Source organism: Eublepharis macularius, chromosome 6 (genome assembly GCF_028583425.1).
Source record: "Eublepharis macularius isolate TG4126 chromosome 6, MPM_Emac_v1.0, whole genome shotgun sequence".
Classification (NCBI taxonomy): Eukaryota; Metazoa; Chordata; class Lepidosauria; order Squamata; family Eublepharidae; genus Eublepharis; species Eublepharis macularius.
The window spans coordinates 54,052,134-54,074,297 of record NC_072795.1 but is presented as its reverse complement, the minus strand read 5'-3'; the positions used below and the strand labels follow the sequence as shown (position 1 = coordinate 54,074,297).

Below are 22,164 nucleotides of genomic sequence, written 5' to 3'. Positions count from 1 at the left end.
TCAAAAACACCTGCTTTATTTACTTCCCAGAGAAAAAACACAGAAGGAAGTATAGGAACGTGGGAGAGACTGATTTAATAGGACATGCATTCCTCCAAGCTTTTCAAGAACTAAGACTGGTAACATTTAGGCTCAGATAAGACTATAGCTGTACAGCATTTCTAGTTGGGATACTTTCCCTAATATTTAACCCAAGTCTACATTTTTGTACATAAACTCCATTTCTTCTTGACTTTTCCTTACTGGATTGTGAATTGATCCACCTATTATTTCAGTTTTTCGGATCTAAAAGTGGACATCAGCATACCACCCTTTTATCTAAATACTGACAATTTTATCAGCCTTTCTTCAATTAGTGCCTGAAACCTGAGGGAAGAGTGCAAAAGAGAAGCACCATGCTCTCGTCTCTGGCAAAGAGTTGGAGTTGATCCAGTCTGACTTCTTACATTCAATTAGACAATCGATAAATATTGAAATTCATTAGATGCCATGATATAAAAAATAGTCTCCTTACTCTCAATCATTATAGTACAATCTACAGCACCAAAAATGAACACTCGACTGTGTTTTTGTTGAACAAAATACTGGCATTCTCTGCTGTCACCAGGAACTTGTGTGGTGCAGTGGCTACAGCATGTTAGGATTTGGACTAAAGAGACCTGGGTTCAAATTCCTGTTCATTCATGAATTTCACTGTAGATTGCCAGTAAATAAGAGGATGGGTCTTTCTTGGGCTGTTGTAAAATGATTAAAAAAAAAACTATTTGCCACCTTCTGGGATATTTGCAAAAAAAAAAAAAAAGGGACAATTTACCTCCATCGCCTCACACATTTAAGAGGCAAGCCCGACTGCTTCCCTGGAAAAGCCTCAAATTCACATCTACAATAGATCTTGTAATATGCATCTTTCCTGCCTATCTGGCTCAGAGGAGCATAAAGGATGAGTTTTCACTTATTATTTATGGCTTACATACTACCATCCCAAATTTACTTGAGGTGCACAGGACATTTATATGGCAACTTCAAGCTGCTTGATAGCTTCCCACAGGAATTCAGCTTTGCAGATCAGATGGCTGGAATGGTAAATGGAGGCACAAGGAATAAAGGTGTGACTGTACAAAGAGAAGAACAAGGATATGAGTAACTATCCTTTCTAGTGCAAATATTGACAGATGCAACCTCTTGAACATCTAAGAGGAGACTGGCAAAAGGTGATAAACTAAGCAATTCACTCTAGTTTACAAATAACTTTATCATAATTTGACAGTGACCGACGCCTTACCTGTGCTTTGCTTAGGAAAGGGGACAGAATAAAGGCTTATTTTGCTCTCTGATAAAGGTATTTACTACCTCCACCATGTTTGATACTTTATTTCAGTGCTCAGAAAAGCTCTGCTGCTATTCTGTACTGCTATTCTGTACAGATCTATTGTTACTGTCAGTGAGTAGGAAGCGGCTTAGGGGATCAGTGAATTTGTAATTTTTAAGAGATACCTATTGTTTTACAGACAGAAGATGCTGCTCATTAGAAGATGAACTTGCTGCTGGACTGCCCACCAGGAACAGACACTGTCACAACAATGAAATCTCACACGTTAAGGTTTAATAATAATAATAATAATATTAATAATAATATTCAAAAACAATAGTGTGCATTATATGCAAGGTCTGATTTCAGTGCTCTTTGTTGGCCGTTTGCTCTTCAAGTGTCAACGGACTGAAGACAGAGGGTGCAGTGTGGATAAAAGTCTCAGCTGTGACACTTTGAGAAAGAAGGTGGTAAAGAAAAAAGGAGCTGGAGGAGATTCAGAACCGGACAAAAGTAGCATCAATCTGCCGGACAGATGGAAGGGCCAGCATAATTTTGCGTCGGTACTGTGGATCTTTCTGCAAGGGGTTTCGCTCTAGGTAGACTGTTTCCAAATTCTTTGCTCCTTTCAATTCATCCAAGTCGCTCCAGCTCTCAATGAGGTTGTCATTCATCTGGGGAACATACACAAAAGACAAAATCACAGCAGTTTTTTTAGACACAACATCCATTTTCTCAATCTGCCTGCCTCGACTCTAAATCCACAACGTGGCCTACAATTCATCTCATTGCAGCACAAACTGAAAGAGGGTGAACCCACTGTTCTTTTCCCCAGTATTTTCATGAATTCAAGGGCAAGTCGGCTTGTGAAATGAACTCTGTGCCCTAGTCCTTCAGCTTTGAAAATGAGGTTGACTGTACAAAATTTGATTCAGAAACTAGAGCATAACCACTTCAAAGATCATCTTCTCATGCTAGGTAGGAGCCAGTGGAAATGAAGCACTCCTAAAAAGACACATATCCAACAATGCATCATTGGTAGGTGCACAGAATTGCCCTATGTCCCTTTCCATTCCTGAAGCCTTTTCCAAGCCTTGGAAAGATCATTTCTGGAGTCATGGGACCCACGTAGAGGAACTACTGTGCAAGCTGGGCACTGAAATGAGGAGGAAGGAGACGAAACTGGCCCATCTTCTCCCTCCCGCCAGCAGAGCCCCACAGTCTCCTGAACAGCACAGCTTTTCCTCCACACAGGTTCTGCAACCCCAAGAATGATCTTTCCAGGAGTCAGGGGGGACTGCAGGAACGTGGACAAAAATGGGAAATGCCATGCACATTCCATGGGGACATTTCTGGATACAATCCCTTGAATTTGCCAGGATCTCATAATATTGGGAGCAACAAAACAGAAAATACATTCGTGTTGAAAATGTAAGTAACAATCATTGAGGAGATAATGTCATGGATATAGCTAAAACTACAGGAGAATTAGTTGCTGGATATGACCAAGAAAATCACAGAAGATTCCTCTGTACACAGAAACAGGGCTAGCCCAGCCCCATAACAAGCCAGAGGCCTAGAATAGAAGAACCTTGGAGCGGAGCATGAAACAAAGGAGTAACACAGTTGTATGGCCTCGTGTAGATTAGAAGAGCCGTCTAACTCATGTCACTCTATACAATGCATTAAGGCTCAGGGGCAGAGAGTTTGTGAGAATGGCAAGAATGTCTAACTTCATAGAAGCCGGCGATATTATTCAAAGATAGATGTGTTCGTTGCAGGCCAGAAGGTATTTATATGTATGAGAAATTTGTAACCACTAATTTTACATTGCCTTGGTTAAGAGGTAGAAAGAATGAACTATTTTTATATATTTTAAGAAAATGATTCAAATATGAATAACCTTGTCTGGTGTTTGAAGTTATAATATAAATTAATCCAGAATGTGAGTCCCTTTGAAATGGGACAGATAGCTATTTTATGGTTCTGAAATCCTATAGATATGACAAAGTGAATTGATCAGGAGCTTCCTCTTAGAAGGGGCTCCTTGTCTGTGACCTTTGTATCTTTGGGTAAGATATTTTCTTGGACTCATCTAACTGTTCTCCTTGAATAATCTAAGTACTTATAATGGATGGTGTGATTTTCTGTTGATTGAGTTGCTATTACGATTGCTAAATGTTTTTTATATAAAGGCTCAGAACGGAAGCAGAGATTCTGTAATTGTATTACTTGTGTACTATACCCGGTAACAAACTTAAGCTGTTATCTGTGGTGTACCTCTTGCTAAGAGTTAAATGTTTTCATATAGGAAAACTGATGCTCAGGGCTTCTTAACTGCACACTTATATCTAAATCAGAGAAGGAGTTAAAAAAGAAACCACTTAAAATTTGCATTTTTTTTTGTAATTTACTGCTATCTTATACACTAATAGCCAAGTTATCCTGATCTGTGGATACTTAAATCTGGAAAACAAAGCCATGAGCGGACAAGACGGATCTTCCTACACATCTGAAAAATGCCCCAGGTTTGCAGAAAAATTAGAAATCTAAAAAACAAAACAAAACATGTTTTTTTTAAAAAAAACCCCAAATGATAAAAGGAGTGTTTGTAGCTTTAACCAGATGCCCTCAGCGGCTGTTGCTAGGCAACTATTACAGGTCAGCCATATTCCAGGCTTGGTTTCTGTCAGCAAAAGACAGGGGGAGGGGGGGAAGGTCCTTTCCAGGGATGTTTGGGCCTTTGAGGGAGGACTCCTTGGGGCCAGTCCCAGAAGCAACCACTGGCCAATGGGAAACTACATGACTTTCATGACTCACTCAGGCCTGGCTGCTTGCTACTGTTTAGCAGCAGCCACACCACACCACAAAAGCCAGTGTAGTATAGTGGTTAGACTTTCAGAGTAGTCTGGGAGACCCAGGGTTGAATCACCACTCTGTTGTGGAAGCTCATTGGTGACTTTGATCCGGTCACACATTCTCAGCCTAACCTACCTCTCGGGGTTGTTGTGAGGATAATTGGAGGCAATGATGATGAAAGCTGCTTTGGGTCCCCATTGTGGAGAAAGTCAGTAATTTAATAAAAACAAATGAAGATGGAGGCAGATAAAAAGTAAGCTGTTTAGTGGGTCTGAATGAGAGAAAGACATAGGGAATGGGAAAGGTGAGCATATGAAGGCTGCCAAGAAAATGGAAATAGGAAATAGTGTAGGGAAGAGGATAGAGTGAAAAGTGCAGGTACCCCCTGCAAGTTCTGGCAGGTTCCTCAGCATGCAACTGGGCTAAAGGGGAGAGGCTGCCGGGGGCAGGGCAAGGAAAAAAGACATGGCAGGGAAGGGGAAAATGAGATACCCCCTGTAAGTCCCTGTGGGTTCTAAAGGTTGATTTGTACTTGACTGGCTGCTCTGTTACATTCTGTGTCTTCTCTGGAGTAATTTATGAATGGAAGTCCGTTGCACAGAAAACTGCTAGGTTTAGATGGATCCTCTATAATTTTCTTGAGGTCTTGTTTTAGGTCATGTGGGAGGAATATATTTTCTGGATTTCTGACCATCAGGAATGAAAGCTTGAATTTAAAATTCTACTATTACAGAATTTCAGAGGAGGTCTGGGAACATACATACATGGATTAGTTCAAGGAATAATTTTCTAAAGGTGCTCTCTGCTCATTCACAGGTGAAGGCTATGATTTCTCTCTCCTTCTCTCCATTTCAGACTTACCCAAAATTCCTGGAGTTCCGTTAGATGGGTGATATTTTCAATCTTCTTGATCCTGTTGGCTGCAATGTCCAGCATTGTAAGCTTATTCTAAAACAAGCATACAGAAAACTTTAGCTTGGGTTTTGATTTTTGTTTTTTCCCTATTTTGTGCCCTTGGATTGTAAAGCATATTCCACATAGCAAAATATCTAAAGTCCAGCAACCATACATATTGCACAGATTCCTGCCACAGTACATAAACTACTGGTTCATGGCACCAGGATATAGAAAAGGTGATTGTATTGAATTACATTGTGTAATCCACCTTGAGTCTCAGAGAGAAAGGCATATTATAAATAAAATATATAAATAAATAAAAATTATTTTAAACTGGTTGGCAGCTAAGTAAACCTGCAACCCACTAGGAATGATTACTAAGGTTAGAAGCTACATACCTACTCTCTAGAGAGGTGTGGTACTACTATCACCACTGCCCAAACAAGTAGAACTCATCTTCCAGAATACAAACACGTTATGTCTTCCACAATAATTTATCATCTACTTATCTGTGGTTAAAAACCTTACACTCTGTAGGAGAGAACACTAAAGAACCTGGACTATTTGATTATTTATTTAGAAAATGTATATGCTGTCTTTCCAGAGACCTGGGCCCCTTTCACACTTATGGTTTAAACCACCATTTATGAGCATCTGCCCCCATCGCAATGGCTTTGGCATGGCACTCCCACGTTCCACACTGTCTGAAGCAGTTTCAATCTGGCCTCCTATTTTTCATTTTAGACTGGCTTTGAAGCCTCGGTGCAGTTTCCAGCTTTCAGGGCTTTGCAATTCACGTCACTCTTTTTTATAAAAAAAACAAAACTTTGAGCATGTGTAGTAACGTTGCAATGTTGGAACTCATCCTCCACCTGTATTTGCTGATTGGGCTGTACCATGCCCACCGGAGAGGCAATTGGTGGCGGAGTTCTGGGGGAAAACATGTACTTTTCCTCCATTCTCATTTATTATTTTTTAGAGCCAAGCCAGGAAAGGGTTAAAATGCTGCTGGTTCATTCCCTCCCTACAGCTTCCCTGCTGCTTTGTTTTGCAAATGACTGTACAAAAAGGCTTTTTTTTTAGCGGGAGGGGGAGGGAGGGAAAAGCAGCCATTTAACCATTTCCTGGCTTTTTAAGCCAGGAGGAAAGAGCAGTAACATTACAACACAGCAACACAACACTTTCCTAGCTTTGGGGGAAAAAATAAAAGAGTGAGCTCATACCAATGAGGGAGGAAAGGAAAAAGAAGCCATTTAACCCTTTCCTGGCTTTTAAAGCCAGGAAGGAATCAGCAGTAACATTTCTACACAGCAACCTTACAAACCATTCCTAGTTTTAAAAAAAGAGAGAGTGTGTGCACATACCCTAGAGGGAGGAAGGTAAAAAGCAGCCATTTAACTCTTTCCTGACTTTTAAAGCCAGCAGAGAATAAGCAGCAAGGTTAAGAATGGTTCCTGGCTTTGAAAAAAAGAAAAAATAAGAGAGTGCATTCCAACCCGTGAGAAAGGAAGCCAAGGGGGGAGCAGCCTTATGTCCCTTACCTTGCTTTACTGATAAAATGGTGGACAAGGAGTTCGGAGAGCTGAGGAGGGTGGGAGTGGTTAGTTCCACACAGACCAATCAGCTTCCGAGGAAAAGGAGAGGGGGGGCCAAAGAGAAGCAAAGAGGGGACAAAAGTGTTCACGCTGATATAAACCCAGCCAGCCATGACTGGGCAGCAGCTTCAAAAATAACATCATGGTAGGTCTGCAGGGAGAAAAATCAGGGATGCCGCGGACAAAGAGCGGTACTGCATCCCATGACTACCTTTCAAGTATGAAACTCCTGCAAACATGGGATGCAGAGCAGGTACTGAAACACTTTAAAGTCCAAGTGTGAAAGGCACCCTGGTCAAGATGACAGATGAAGTAAACAAGAAGTCAATAAAAAATAAGCGTAAGAATCACCACTATATAAACAGGACAGTGATGTAAAAATAGTATTGTTATTGCCCGTTGGTATCTTCTGCCAGCAAGTGAAAACCTTTTTATTTTGTTTGGCATTCCCTCTTTTCTTATGTTTTTAATTGTTATACATGTATGTGTGTCTAAAGTTGGCTTTTTATTTCATAAAATGGAGATGTTCCGCTGGGCCTTCGGCTGAATGCCAGCGGGTATCCTTCTTCCATCTAAGACCACCACTTCTTCTGGGGCTGCCCTTGGCCATCTGCTATGCCCGTATACGGACTCCCAATATTTGTTTAAATACCCTGCTCCTGGACTATTTTAATGATTTTAAAAAAATTATTGATTTTATGTTTTTGTTTTAATGTTGTTAGCAGCCCTGAGCCCACGTAAATGTTTTTATGTTTTTTTTAATGTTGTTAGCCACCCTGAGCCCATCCGTGGGGAGGGCGGGGTATAAGTTGAATAAAATAAATAAATAAAAGACTTTTGGGAATAATGCAGCATAACATGTTTTAAATAAATTGTTTAAATAAATGTTTTAAATAAATAAAACATCCAGCAGCTAAAATTATATCCATAATAGAGTCCTCATGCTACAAATAGATCATGAAAATGGCTTTTTAAAAGATGGAACTCAACCAGGCCTGTACAGAAAAAAATATTTTGGTCTGGCACAGGGTGGATTTGATTTAAATCAAACTGATTTAAATCACGATTTAAATCACTAGTCAGTAAGGCTTGATTTAAATCATAGTTTTCTACATAAAGACTCATTCGGGCCACCAGGCCTTGCATTTCTTTGTTGCAGTGTTTGCATTTTGCACGCATGCCTGCCTTACCGATAGGTAAAGGAACTTCATTAAAGTATTCCCAAACTGGGTCTCTTTTACGGCCTGCTGCCATTATAGGTTTTTTCCTCCAAGGAAAGAATGTGATAAACCTCAGGTCATACACACAAAAGATCCAAAGACTTGTGCAGTATTGTGCTCAAAAAGTTTCACTTTCATTTTGTACTGCTTGCCCCTCCCTCCTCACACTTAAGTTTCTTCTTGTGCAGATCTATTCCACTCCAAACAATCAGAAAAATATTGTTTCTATTCACTGAACTTCTTGAAACTTAGCACTGGAGGGGTTGATTCTGTCTTCATAGGTTTGTAGAACAATAGGATTAAGGTCTTTTTCTCAACTCTGTTCATGTTATAACATTTTTGCTGTGAAGAAGAGGCATGTGATCTCTGCTGAGCTGACACCAATTCAGTTTTGAGAACTGCAAAACCAAGCATCTGTGATACCTTGTAGGCAGAGAAACTGCCCAATAATCTTACAAAAACCTCTGGAAGAGCATGACATTGTGAATGGATTAATGGAATTTATTTACCAAAAAAATTAAACATATACAGCCTTATTTTACATAATTAAAAACTAATCTTTATTTCATGATGGAATAACCTTTGGATGGTAATATATTTTCCTCAAAAAGCATTTTATTTAAAAAAATCCGATTTAAATAAAAAAAAATCTGATTTTTTTGATTTTTTTAAAAAAAATCATTGATTTTTATCCACCCTGGTCTGGCACATGAAGGACAGTAAAGCAAGCGTAGGTGAGCCTAAAGAGGGAGTGTATTCCAAAGGTGAGGTGCCATCACTGAAAAAAAGTTTTTATAACCCATTAGCTTTTCAACCTCTTCTAAAACCAGACTTGCATTTTGTTTTGCACGTTTTTACCCAATACAATGTTGCAATTTTAGACCGTGCAGTTAGCATCATGCAGATTTTTGATGACTTCCTCTACAAAATACAACCTGACAGTCCTACATTTCCAGCAGATAACGTACAAATGGCTTCTGAACTTCTCATTCTTCCCCAGCCCCAATAATGTATGCCAATTTTAAACTACACATTTATAAGGAACTCAAGAAATTTGGTATCCATGGAAAAATCAGTGGGTTCATATCCTGCTTTATTTGAAATTCCAAATAATCTCTAGCATGTAGTTCACTGTCCATTTCTATTTACAATGTAGATAATTATCACGAGCTAGCACCGATGCTTCTTTAAATAAAGACAAATAGCAGCTCACATTGTTTTCCAGTCCCTCTATGACTTCTATGCCGTTATGACTGAGGTACAGCTCTCGCAGGTTCACCAGGTTCTGCAAGCCTTCAATCTTGGTCAACCGATTGCTCTAGAGTGGTCATAAAACTTTGTTAAGTGTTAGAACCAACAATCATTGTTAAGAAATGTACAGGTCTCTACTCAGACTATCCAGCAAAAAATTCCAAGCCTAGGGCATTTGGGCTACATCTGACATTGTCTTCTGCAGTTATTGTATGCCTCCTGGAGAGACCTTTACGGATGGACATATTTGAAAACATTTAATGTGCAGATGATTTTTGTACAGGATGCTCTCACATGATCTATGATAATTGGAATCACATCCCTGAATAGCTGTAGTTCATTGGATCATACTCAAACAAGCCACAAAATAGATGCACAGCAATCACTGAAAATTATCCCACATTTCCACAATATCTCATTAGCTCCTGAGTACATCAAGCCAGGCACTGTATCTATATCTTTCAAAAGCAGCATGAGAAGCAACGCCAAGTTAACCTGCAACAGGTCTTTCCTGACTAGTTTCATGGAGGTCTACACTATGAATGAGCAAAAGAGGACATTGTAGTTCTCCTTCCCATTTTAATATTCAATTAAATCAAGATGTGCTGTTTTATCTTTGCTCTTTATAGAGAGGAATGGCCTAATCCTATTTCACTCGCTATTTTCTAGTGCAGGGTAGGAAGTTGACACCCACTCATTTAGGAAGCTGTTGAGACAACTCCTCTTTTGTTGTAAAAGGAAGCAAAATGCACACTAAATAACTACTGCCCATTATGGGGAGAGAAGGCTACACAATATTAATCTGAACAATGGTTTCCTGCCTACATTCTCAGTCTAAAAAATAGAATACTTCAAACAGCAAAATATTTGCAGTTCTATATTCAAAATATTAAAAAGCGAGTTCTGCAAAGCTTTTACAATAGGAAAATTCAGATGTGCTAAATGACATCGCTATGAAAAAACAGAATGGGAAGCCCAGGTGGTACCTGTATGCTAAGCACTGTCAAGTTTGTTAATGCATCCAGGTTCTGGAGTTTGGTGATTTTGTTCTTTCCCAGAAAGAGGCTGTCCAGGTTAGTCAAAGTATCAATATTCTGAATTGCCTGAAAAAATTATCATAGTGTGAAATGTTGCTATTTTTGATAAGTAAACAAATATGTCATCAACTTGCAGTAACACCTTAAGTAAGGAACACTGAAGCACTGCTAAGAAACCCACTCTGTCTCACCCATGCAGGTACGGTGATGCCAAGGTGGGATCAAGGCACTCATTACAGTGTTCTGACAGTCCCTATTCTGTATTGACCAAGCAAGTTGAATGCACACAGTTAAGCAGCAGTGATCTTAGCCATAGGCCTCCCTGCCCCAGCCCCCATGTAGAGGGCCCCCTGGGTCCTCACATGCTGAGACCCTGACTGTGCTGCAGCCAGCTGTCTCAGCTGCTATCCTGAAGACCCTACCACTGCAGATCACTGTTGATCTCCCATGCTGCCTGAGACTCAGGCAGGGATGGAGGGCAATAAACTGTAAAGCAGTCACACCCTCCCACAGCTGATCATCTTCCCACTCTGCAGTGTCTGAGTGATTCTGGGCCCCATCCACAAGTTCTGCCCGTGGCCCTACAATCAGTAAGAATACCCTTGCAGTTAAGCCATAGAAGTGCTCAAGAAAAGCAATTTTCAAATTTCAGTCCAAATCTTTGGTAATTATGACTTTCCAGTGAGTAATAAAATGTAACAAAATTCTCTAAAAAGACCCATTAGATCAGTTCATTCAGAGTAAGTGGTATGCTGAACCCATTAATAATTATCATACCGGGAATCCACATGGAACAGTGAGATAATATCACTTGGTAGAACAGCTGATTGCATGGTTCTGAGGGTGGAGACATGGTCAACATTTTGATCAGAGAGAAAAAATTAGTTATGCCATAAGAGCAATTCTCCAAAAGGCATGCATGCCGCCTATCCAACAGCAACACTTAATCTGAATTGAGTACATCTCTGCTTTGAATTTTTTTATAGTTATTTTGTAAATAAATTTTCCATTTTAGATCTCTCATCGAGTTGCATCTAATTTCATGAGCTATCAAATTGTCCTTGATAGAATGACAGCCAAATCAACAATGTTATGCATTTTCTTCTTCCCTTTTAAAGTGTTTTCTTGAGCTACTTAGAAAGAGGCATTTATCTTAGCAAAAAGGAAGAAGGTAGCAGTGAACAGAATTTGAAAACTATTTGTATAACATTTCTCTTGGGATTTCTTTGGCTGCCTCTGAGTCACCATTTTTCTCACAGAAGCAGATCTGTAACTGAAGGTTAGTATTCCTCCCCTTTCTGTTTGATATGAACAGTGTATGAACTGCATCTAAGAAGGATCCTTACCAGCTATTAGGGAGAAGCAAATACCTACTCTGATCCGATTAGATCCCAGTTCCAACATCTGTAACTGCTGTAGGTTGCTTAGGTTTTCAATTTTGCTGATTTTATTGTTGACCAGGAAGAGCTTCTTTAACTGAGTAAGCTGATCTAGCCCTTCAATATGCCGTAAAATATTAAATGAAATATCCAGGATCCTAACAGGAAGCAAAGAAAATACCTCAGAGCCTTAGACAACACCACATTTCTAAACAACACTCCCTTGAGGGAACACATTTTATCCTCACTACATTAGATAAGCTAGGCTGAGAGAGTGACAGGTTCAAGATCACTCAGTGAGTTTTGCAGCTCAAGGGGTATGTGAATATGGATATCCCCAATCCAAGTCTACCCCCTAAATACACCACCACAATATACAAAATTAGTTTGCAATGGGAAGTTTACTTAAAATCCTCTGATGGCCCACTGGATACCAGGAATGCTGTCACACTCTCTTGCATACAGTATTGTCTTACATAAAGCTGTAATACAACAGATTCATGACCCACTAAATAAACCATGGTATAGTAAAGCTTGTCATTCTGAAAGAGATGAAAGTGTTATCTGTGGCAACCATGGTGAAAAGAATGCTAGAGGAATTCTCTTTGACAGTTCAAATAGCTTCTTCACTTCTGTCCAAGTACTCACTCAAGACCTGTTAGGGCTTCCAAGTTCTCAATCTTCCGAATCTGATTGTCATAGAGATCCAGCTCTCGGAGGCTTTGCAGCTGTTCCAGGTTCTCAATGCACTTAATCAAATTCTGACGGAGACAGAGAGTCTAACACGTGGAGAAAAGAGAAACAAAGAGGATAAAATGATGATTTACATGGCTTAGCAGGAACTCACCATGGCATATTAAATAGCTTTTAAAAGAAATATTGTGTGAGGTACCTGCTATCCCTGCAGCAGTGACATGCATTACTTCTGCTTCCCCTCCTAATCTGTTATTATTTTGTGGGTCTCTCCCCTGCCCGAAGAGAGCACCAGAAGCCACTAGAGTGCCCAACTGTGGATACCCAGGCAAGGAATTTTCAGGGCCCGAAGAGAGATTTCAGCCATAGCATACTCTATTTCCCAACTGGGAAGACATAGTAGAACTCTACTCCTGCCCTCCCCCACATTGTGCCCTCTTTGCCCTGCATGCAGTAGCAATAGTACTATGCTGCATATATGTCCCTAGCTAAGGACATACAGCAAACTGCTAAAGCTGCTGTGTGCACTCTCCCTCTCTCATGCAGTGGTGGCGGTGCTATCCCGCTTGCCTGGAGAAGATGAAATGACAAGGCTGACATTTTCTGAATAGCCTCACCTTCACTTTCTTGAGCACCTCAAAACCCTCAATCTTCCCAATTCGGAAGTGATTCAGATCAACATCCTGCAAAACAACAGTCATAAACTACCTTAAGGCTCCCATAAAGATTTATTTCAGTATGACTTCTACATCAGCCTTGAAGACAGATTGCAATTTACAGCATAGTTTCAGCTGTGTGACTGTGTTGGTCTGTAGTAGAAGAACAAGATATGGGTCCTATATTTTGCTAATTTACAGCATGTAAATCATATTTTGCTAAAACTCCCACATTTTATAGTTGAATTTAGTGCAAGGAATAGTTGGCATTTAACCCTAGAAGTCAAAGGCATTTCCAAATTATCAGGATTCTTAGCTCACTTGCTCTGCAGGACCCAAAGAAGTGTATCTGTGTGGGGATGTCACCTGTCTTCTAGGACTCTAGATCCAGTCCAAGTTCTTTCTGCACAGGCTGAACAAGGGCTTCTCCCTCCTCCGCTCATCATGCAGGAACACACAATCTAATCCATAAATAAAAGGGGGAAGGAACAGCATACTCCCCTCCCCCAGCTTTATGTGGGTACTGAAGTTCTGCCTTTGAACTTAGGATTTACAGTACTATTGCACAAAGGCTAACAACACGCAGAGGGGAAAATACTTGAACTAATCTCATGTAGACGAGCCTGCAAAAGTGGATATAAGTGAAGCTGACTCAGCCTGATCAAGAGACTCCCATGGCCTTTGATGACTTAGCCCAAAGAAATCTTTTCACTAATAAATGTAAAGCTCATGTATATTTAGCATCAATCTGCATTATTAAACTAGGTACACAGCAAGCTTTGTTCTCAGGCAGAGTATGTTACCTCAATCCTACCTATCTGAAAGTGTCCTATTTGAAAATGTATATCTGGTTCTATCTTGGAAGGGATGAGGGTGGGGAAAGAGTTCAAATGGCATCAAATAGCTTTGCAAGCTTGTAAAGGTAAACTGTCCACGTAAGCAGCTTTTAGGACTGAGATGCTCTGGCCAACAGCTTCCTTAGAGTCTCCTTTAAATTGGCAAGTGGATAAATGAGTCAGCAAATCAGAGGAAGCCTGCACCAATCACCAGGAGTCTTTTTTACCTTTGAAGCTCTCTACTTAAGTTTGGGTACTGTTGTGGCCCAGTTTTTCTTACAAAACATTTCCCCCTCATAACACAAATTTGTAAAATCAAAAAAAATCCTCTGAGTAAGAAATTCTGTAACTTTCAAGAAACTAATGATAGGTTGTCAGGACTGTCAAACACCAAGAGAGTTGTGTGTTACCCTTCCCATATACTGGTACAACATAAATGAAATCTGCATTACCTCCGCTTCTGGGTCCAGGTTAATTGTCTCCATATCCACTGGTGTCTCTGCTTCAGCTGCAACATAGTAAGCACACTCAGCATCAGCTCATGCTGCCCATCAACTGCAAACCAGTCTGTAAAAAGCTCCCCCACAGGAGAATGCATGCCTTAAGGGCAGAAGAATTTAATTTGTTCAGACATTACTGCAGCTGTGCAAACCTCACATTAGTCTTCTTAAACTAACAGAACAGAAACCATCCCCTTAGGAGGTGGCCATAATGATGTACAGGTGCAGGAAAACTAGCAAATGTGCACACTGCAGTACGCAACAGTGCACTAAAAGAACTGGTGTCAGGTCAATGGCTGAGAGAGGCAGGATGACACAAGACTAAAATTTCTAGCGGCAGAATGGAACTTCCCAGCCTCCGGCCACCTCCTGATCCCCATAAAATGCTGTTTCTGAGGAACGGGGGATCCTGTGGAGTGATACAAGAGGAGGGGGCCAGTCTGCAGCAGGAAGGGAGAATGGGTAGACATTGCTAATTTAGTCTAGATCCAACCCAAAGTAACTAATTGTTAACAGTACAAATATCTAAAGGTTGATTATTTATCTCTGCCATTTTCTTTCATAGTAAAGAACTGCCTGCTTCCTCTGGGTAGCACAACACTGATTGCAAGAGAAAAAACATCATAAGGCTTGTCTCGTCAGCAACATACTAAATTGTTTGTCCAGCCTCCTGAAGAACAAGTTCCTGATTTTTTCTGAATGAGAACTTAACTCTACCAGGGGCTTTGCATCACTTGGCTTTTGGAAGAAGCTGCTCTGAAATAAAAATCCTTGCAGCTCACTGCAATTTGCTCTCTCTATATAGTGCAAATGGCGGTAGGCCTCAGAGATTTTTGCTGAATAATTCATACTTGCTTTCCATTTGGCAAGTAGGTGGATGCTCTCCTTCGCACATTACTAAGCAACATACAGAAGGGCTTAACTACTCCAGTATGCAGCATTTGCAGTAACCCACTGAACAATTCACATTATCCCTTCTTACAAATTTTTGGCTTTCTTAATGACCCCACTTAGCCCAACTTTGCTGTAACTGTTATCCAAAACTCCCTTACAGAATGCCTACATGTTGCCTCTTCTCTCATCTTTCAAATCCTTTTCTGCAAACCCTTTAGCATCATTCCTTAATCGTCAAGCACAAGCAAAGGGCAGCCAAAGCACCTGCTCACCTTCGTTGTTGCTCTTCCTTCTCCTTATTGTTTTCACACAAATGTATAACATAAGGATTATCGAGGAAGGGGCCAGTCTCTTTTGCTAATGTTACTCTAAGTTGCCATTGATGGGAAGCATTAAAAAAACAACCCTCTCTCACAATATGACATAAATCACTAAGTATGTCAAGTTATCTGCTATGCCTGTATACGGACTCCCAATATTTGTTTAAATAGCCTGCTCCTGGACTATTTTAATGACTTTTAAAAAATTATTATTGATTTTATGTTTTTGTGACTTTTAATGTATTTTTTGAATGTTGTTAGCCGCCCTGAGCCCATCTGTGGGGAGGGCGGGGTATAAATCAAATCAATCAATCCTCTCCTTTTGAACTCTTTTGCTATCATGGGGAAGAGAGGTATCACTGGAAAACTTAGATGTATGGTAAGGCAACAGAATGCTTGGGCAACCTATGGCCTTTCACTGAGGGGCGGGGGTGGGTAGGGAGAATTCCAGATATCCCTTCTTCTAAGAAACAGCAAAAGGGATCAGACCTGCCTGTCCTCAGAAAGAGAAACTATCTGTGTTTTTTAAACATCAGCAGCCACTGTACTAAATCCCCATCCTCATTTCAGAGGTACTTGCATGCCTAGCAATGAACAAGATCAGGGAAGAGGCAAAGGCTAACATACTTAAGAGGCCTAAGAATGAATGTGGGAAACAAGGCTACTGGGAGTAATGAATGTAGGGTTATAATCACTATCTTTTGAGGCAAAAAAGAACTTTGTTCACTATGAAATGACTCCAGCATCTCTACGTCCCATTACCATATATATTTTCACCCTCTGCTTACGTCACATCTAAGACTGAGCTCAACTGGATTATGAATAGAACTGAAGGGAAGAGCCTAGGGCAGAGGTGCGGATGAAGCACTGGATAAAGAAGTGATCTTCAGGAATGCAGAGAGGAGGACATAGGGGACAAGGGACAGAAAAGTGGGCCAAAGCCACCCAGAACGGAAGCTGATGTTGGCATCTTACACCAAAGTTCTAAGCAGTTACATCCTACTAATGAACATATAAGGGTGTGATTTGGCTTAGGATTGTACTATTAGCTACCTACTCTGCCACAGACAACCATTACAACCAAAACCTGCACACACATTACCATAAACTTGTTTTTCACTTATATTCATATATGGATAGAGGTCCAATTAAGTGTGTGGTCAAGTGTGCGTGTTATGTGTGGTCAAGTTGCTTCCAACTTATGCTGACTCTATGCGTTAACAAGCAACAAAACATCCTAACATCCTATCACTGACAACCGTTTTCAGGTCTTGCAAACTGAAGGCCATAGCTTCTTTTAGTGAGTCCAGCCATCTCAGTCAATCCAATTAAATAGACCCTTTCATAACTACAAATTCCTACTGCCTTTGCGATCTACTTTTTAAACGTGTTAAGAGACAAGGTTCCTTTTACTTTAGTAGTGATAAGCACAACACTCCAATTTTAGACCAGAAGCTAACAGATAAAACTCACTGAAAAATTCATTGGTTATTGCTGACCATTTATAAAGTGGCCACCTGCCTATTTTGCTGATTTGAAATTAACATACATTTGTGATTATAACTGTTAGAAAAAAATAAAAAATATAATCACAATCAGAAGGCATCTTTGTTACTTAAGATAGCAGCCCAAAGCAAAATTCCTCCAGTGAGTTCTACAGAAGCAGGCAGCGAGGTAAAGCCGCCCAAATTGCGACTATGCCAAAACGGCACACATGCAGGATGCAATACAGGTTGTCAAATCCTCAGTCCAAACACACTGCTGAAGTAGCACACAGCTGCACTGAACCAACAACTGTCAGATGACATACCCTCAGGCAACGATTACAAAAACTGAGACCTTGCCACTTAATACAAAACATGTTATCTTTGTACTAGGTTGTTTTGTCATTAAAATCACAATACTAGCAGTTGTCCCAATTCCTCTCAGCCACATTCATTTTGGCAGAGTAATGTGCTCATGAAGCCACTGCCAGGCTCACATCTATGACACTGTCATTATGCCCCAAGTGAGAATGTATGCTCCTATTCCTGAAATTGGACATGCTATTGGAAAGGGGCCTGACAAAACGGACTGCTTCAAGCAGGCAAATGAGTTAACTAGGATATATTTTGCTTCAAAAAAATTTCTGAGGGGATGATTTTGTTTGAAAAGTCCAAACTTAAATTTGACACAGAAAAGTTCTCACCTCTGAATTGTTACAGATCATATAAAAAAGGATTTTAGCACAGCCTTAAGAAAGCGAGCCAAGTGGCTTCTTCATTATTTGGGCTGAAAGATAGCTGAGATGAATGTGTTAGTCTAATTCCACGAACAGTTTCTGCCCCCAAGAGAGAACCTTGAAGAACCATTCAGCTAGGAAAGAGATGGAATGCAGCTTCACTCATGAAATCAGCCAATGAGGTAAAGGTCTGGCGGAAGTATCAGCTATTCAGCCTGGAAAATAAACTACTTTCTCCATGAAAGTGCATGTGCTGGTATTGTTAGGGCAGAAATGCATGATCTATTCTTGACACCTCAGCTAACCTAAAAAGCACATTCAGAGCTGTTCTACATCTTGACTTACTCAATATTTTATGAAGACACTGAGCACTAGTGTTGCTGGGCTTAAGTCAGAAGATATAAAGGAATGTTCTTTTCCAAAAGTAGTACTACAGCCTGACATAAGTACAGAAACATTATCAGCCTGCTCACCGGCATGTATCTATGTATCATAAAAGAACCTGAGGGTATAACTGGCATGGATGGAATTGCTGCATGCCCTTGGCAACTGGCTACCTGCCAAGCAACATTATTACTTTCAAGAACATCCTTTTGATTAATCACGGTATGTAGCACAGGGGAATCATTCAGATTATGCTTTTGTTTGGTTCAACCCACACATGCACTACTGGAATTCAGCATAAGAGATTTAGCACATTCAGTTAAATCCTCCTTTGATAACTAAGGAAGACTAGCGGCAGTATTACCACTAAAAGATCTAAAATTAACTACCCCTCTTTCTTAGCCTCCTTCCAATATATAACCCCCCCCCCCCACATAACGTCTCATCCAATCAGCACTCCCACCTCTTTCACTGATGGTTCTCTCTCATTCTGTCATTCAGTCTTTGCACTTCTCTCTCTCTCTCTCTCTCTCTCTCTCTCTCTCTCTCTCTCTCTCACACACACACACACACACACACACACACATTCCCCCTTCCCAGCCAACATCCTTGCCTTTTAAACCATCTGTCAATACAATACTGCGTTTTATATGCATTACATCATGCTCCCATTCACAAAGCGGCAGGCTGTATCCACATACAAAGTGGATGCCACTCCATACCCTAGAGGCTCCTTTATCTACCTCCTCTTATAGCTCCTTTAATACAGTGATTCCAGAAGGACATGAATCCTTGTTTGTACCTGTGATAATCATGTATCCAGTAACCTAACTTGAAAATGACTGCTGGCTTCAGATTTTTTTTTTTTACAGTGAGTAGAAGACGAGAAAATGTTTCTTTAACATTACCATAACCATAAAATACTATCAGAAGTTTAAAAGCAATGTAGTTAATAATTACAAATCCAATATACAGAAGTATAACTAACAACTATTACTAACATTGCAGCATGAGTCATATTCTAAAATCCGATTGCCTGTCTCCTAAAGCATAAGAGATATGAGGCTTTTGTGGGTCTCCCCAGTTAGCAAACTCACCATAACTGAGAAGCTCCACAAACAATCCACAAGCTTGAGGTTCCTTCTATCTCTGACCTGTTTAAGTTTATACCAGTTTGATCTTATGCAAAATGTGAAACCCATTTCTAAACAAAATTTTACCTGTTGAATTATCTCCATTCTGCTCATCCCTTAAACTCTGTTGACTGAGGTCTGTTACGATGCAAACTGTTTGCTTCTTCCCTTCATCATCTCCTGACTCTTCAGATTCAATCCTTCTGTCAACTGAATGGGGGGGGGGGAGGAAATCCCAGAACAATTAAGTATTTTTTCAAAGAACATGATGGTGGCACACAGCGGCACTGATGGACATAAAATGAGGAAAGAAAAAAAAGTATGTGGCACAGCTGTCAGATAAAATAGATTTCCAGTAAAAGATTATTAGCATTCACACATCAAAGGTCCTGTGAAGGAAATTTTTATGCTTGTACCAGAACACCTACAATAAGGAGGCAAGCTGGACCTATTTCTACAATCTTGGCACCACTCCAGACAAGGACATATTCCTTGTACTCACATGCTGCCATCCACATTGGAACAGGGAGGATGTGAAGGTCCTCTGAAGCTGATCAAGGGTTCATGATAGAGAATGTACTGAGATATTCTCGTTGCAGACAGCTGACAGCTTCAATGTTCAAAAAACAGCATTCTGAACAGGGCCTATACCCAGAGACGGAGCCGTATCATCTGAGTGATCCATCAATAACCTGGGGACTGTATTCTGGACCAACTGCTATTTCCAAACATTTTCTAAAGGCTGTTCCACATGCAGTGCAAGACAGTAATTCATTCTGGAAGTCTCTAAGGCAGGGATGACTATGGCAAAATTTCTTCTGCCTAGGAATGGATACAGCTACTATATCAGATGACAACCAGTGTAGTATAGTGGAAAGGGTGTCTGACTAGGATGTGGGAGACCCAGGTTCGAATCCTCTCTGTCATGAAAGCTTGCTGGGGGTCCTTGGGCCAGTCACACACTCTCAGCCTAACCAACCTCACGGGGCTGTTGTGAGGATAAAGTAGAGGAGAGGAGAATTATGTAAGCCATTTTGGGTCACCATTGGGGAGAAATGTGGGGTATAAAAAAAGTAAATAAATAATAAGTTAGCAGAAGGCACTCTTGGCCACTGCTGTCATTTGGATACCCAAGAGGACTACTGGTCCAAGAGTACCTCCTTTACTTCAAAGCCAAGTCATGAGAAGAAGGGTATCCCAATTCAAAACAGGCAATAATATGCCTGGCTTCCAGGTCAGATATGTCACCAACTAAACTGTTTTGTTTAAATTAAACTTCAATTTTTTCACCTTCATTTAGTCCATCAATTATTTCATAGACTGGTTCAGGACTATACAGCTTCTCAAGGAACTGATCAAACAGAACTAGCTGTCCTCTCTGTACTGACAACATCAAAGCCCCAGATCTCAGAATGATCTCACCAATTATTTCATCCAGATGTAAAATAGAATGGGAGACAAAATCAAACCCTGCAAAACCCTACACCAGAAGGACCAAGTTGTGCTACAAAACTATTCTAGTCTATATTACCATATCTCAGCTTACAGCTGAGAAGCAGGTGTAGTCAAGTAGTTAAGAGCATGAACTAGGAGACCCTTGGCTCCAGTCTCAGCTTAGCTTAGCCATTAACTACTTTGGAGAATTTAAGCAAGTCAGTCTCTCAGCCTTAACTTCCCAATAATAATAAAAGAATAACAACTGTCTTATCATACAGAACTGCTCTAAAAGTTCCTGATATAAAGCAAATTATGCTCTTTCAACTCATAGGAAAACCACTATACAAACAAGTATTATATATTATCTGAAAAATAAGACTAGTAATGCCTGGGAAAGTTGCAAAGGGATTGTCATTAGCAGCACCCTTAATGTTTCTGGAATTGTACCCTGATGTGGAAAACAAAGTAAACGAGTAGGCTGGTGTAAGCTTTGCTGGAATTCAGTATGCAAACAGCAAGGCAAAATCTGCAAGATAAGAGGATTATCTTCAGATATCTGAAGAAGGAAGCCTTTATTCTTGAAAGCTTATACCTTGAAAATATTGTTGGTCTCCAAGGTGTCACTGGACTAAAATCCTACTGTTCTGCTGCAGACCAACATGGCTACCAGAAATTATATGCAAGATACTTAGAGTACACACATATACCAGCACACAACATACCCTTCTGTATTTACTGGGATTCTGCAAAAGACTACAGAACACATCGCTTGTCAAGCATGGTCACTGCTTTATCACATCCCTCAACAATAGTTTAGAGAGTCAGCAACAGGGGTTTTATGAACAATATACAGTCAGTGTTCTGTTAAGCTATTTGACAGAGTTAAAGGGGCTTCTCCACCTCTTCCAGCAGCCTCGCCCTCCTTAGGAAGCTTCCACCTCGCACCAGCCTCCCGAAATACGTGCAGCGCTTCCTCCCCCTGGACGCAGCACCCCACAGACTACCCGCCAACACAGCTGAGTCCCCCTCCTCAGCGCCCTCTTCCCTATAACGACACCTCTCACGTCTCCGTAGCACCGACTTTCCTCATGGCGAGCGCCGCAGGCCAATCTTAGTGCACCCCCACCCCAAATTCGAACACCTCCAGAGCGCGCTCAAATCGGGCCTCTCACCCTCCATCATCTCCTGCACTCCCTCCCCGCTCTCCGACTCAGTCGTCGCCATAATGCTTTGCTCCTTCTCCTCCTTCCGGCATCGGACGCAGCAGCTGAAACAGCCAATGAACAACTCGATCAGGACTGTCCCTCCAGCCAATCATAGGCTGAGCTTCGCCGCAGAGACTCCCAAGGGAACTGTTACGCCTGCGCTTAATCCCGCGACCTCTTGGGAAATGTAGTCCTTCTTTAGGGACATTGGTGGGCGCCCCTCCAGGATCTCTGGATACAATTACGAAGGAAACTGGGTGGAGTGCAGTTGCCACCAGCATTGATTGTTGGACAGTAATACTGCCACAGGCGCATTGTTGGATCTAAATTAGAAGGAA

At 40.8% G+C, this 22,164-nt stretch overlaps 1 protein-coding gene across 2 annotated transcripts; it reads right to left on the bottom strand.

Annotated features, from left to right (window-relative positions):
- On the bottom strand, positions 1-22,083 carry PPP1R7 (protein phosphatase 1 regulatory subunit 7). 2 transcript variants are annotated; one of them, XM_054984049.1, is made up of 10 exons: positions 21,794-22,080; positions 19,272-19,394; positions 14,185-14,240; positions 12,858-12,923; positions 12,196-12,326; positions 11,543-11,705; positions 10,118-10,234; positions 9,094-9,198; positions 5,030-5,116; positions 1-1,983 (listed from the first exon to the last, which is right to left on the bottom strand). In XM_054984049.1, the coding sequence occupies exons 1-10, from the start codon at positions 21,843-21,845 to the stop codon at positions 1,807-1,809; spliced, it is 1,077 nt and encodes a 358-aa protein (XP_054840024.1). In that variant the 5' UTR covers positions 21,846-22,080; the 3' UTR covers positions 1-1,806. The 2 variants fall into 2 exon arrangements, with proteins under 2 accessions (XP_054840024.1, XP_054840025.1); XM_054984050.1 differs by lacking the exon at positions 12,858-12,923 and having other exon boundaries at positions 21,794-22,083.
- Between the last annotated feature and the right edge of the window lie 81 nt (positions 22,084-22,164).

Coding starts and splice junctions, on each gene's coding strand:
- PPP1R7 (XM_054984049.1), bottom strand. CDS start 21,845: ATGGCGACGACTGAGTCGGAGAGCGGGGAGGGAGTGCAGGAGATGATG. Junction 19,395..21,793: donor AGTGCAGGAGATGATGGAGG/GTGAGAGGCCCG, acceptor CCCCCCATTCAG/TTGACAGAAGGATTGAATCT. Junction 12,327..12,857: donor AGGTGCTCAAGAAAGTGAAG/GTGAGGCTATTC, acceptor TCCACGTGTTAG/ACTCTCTGTCTCCGTCAGAA.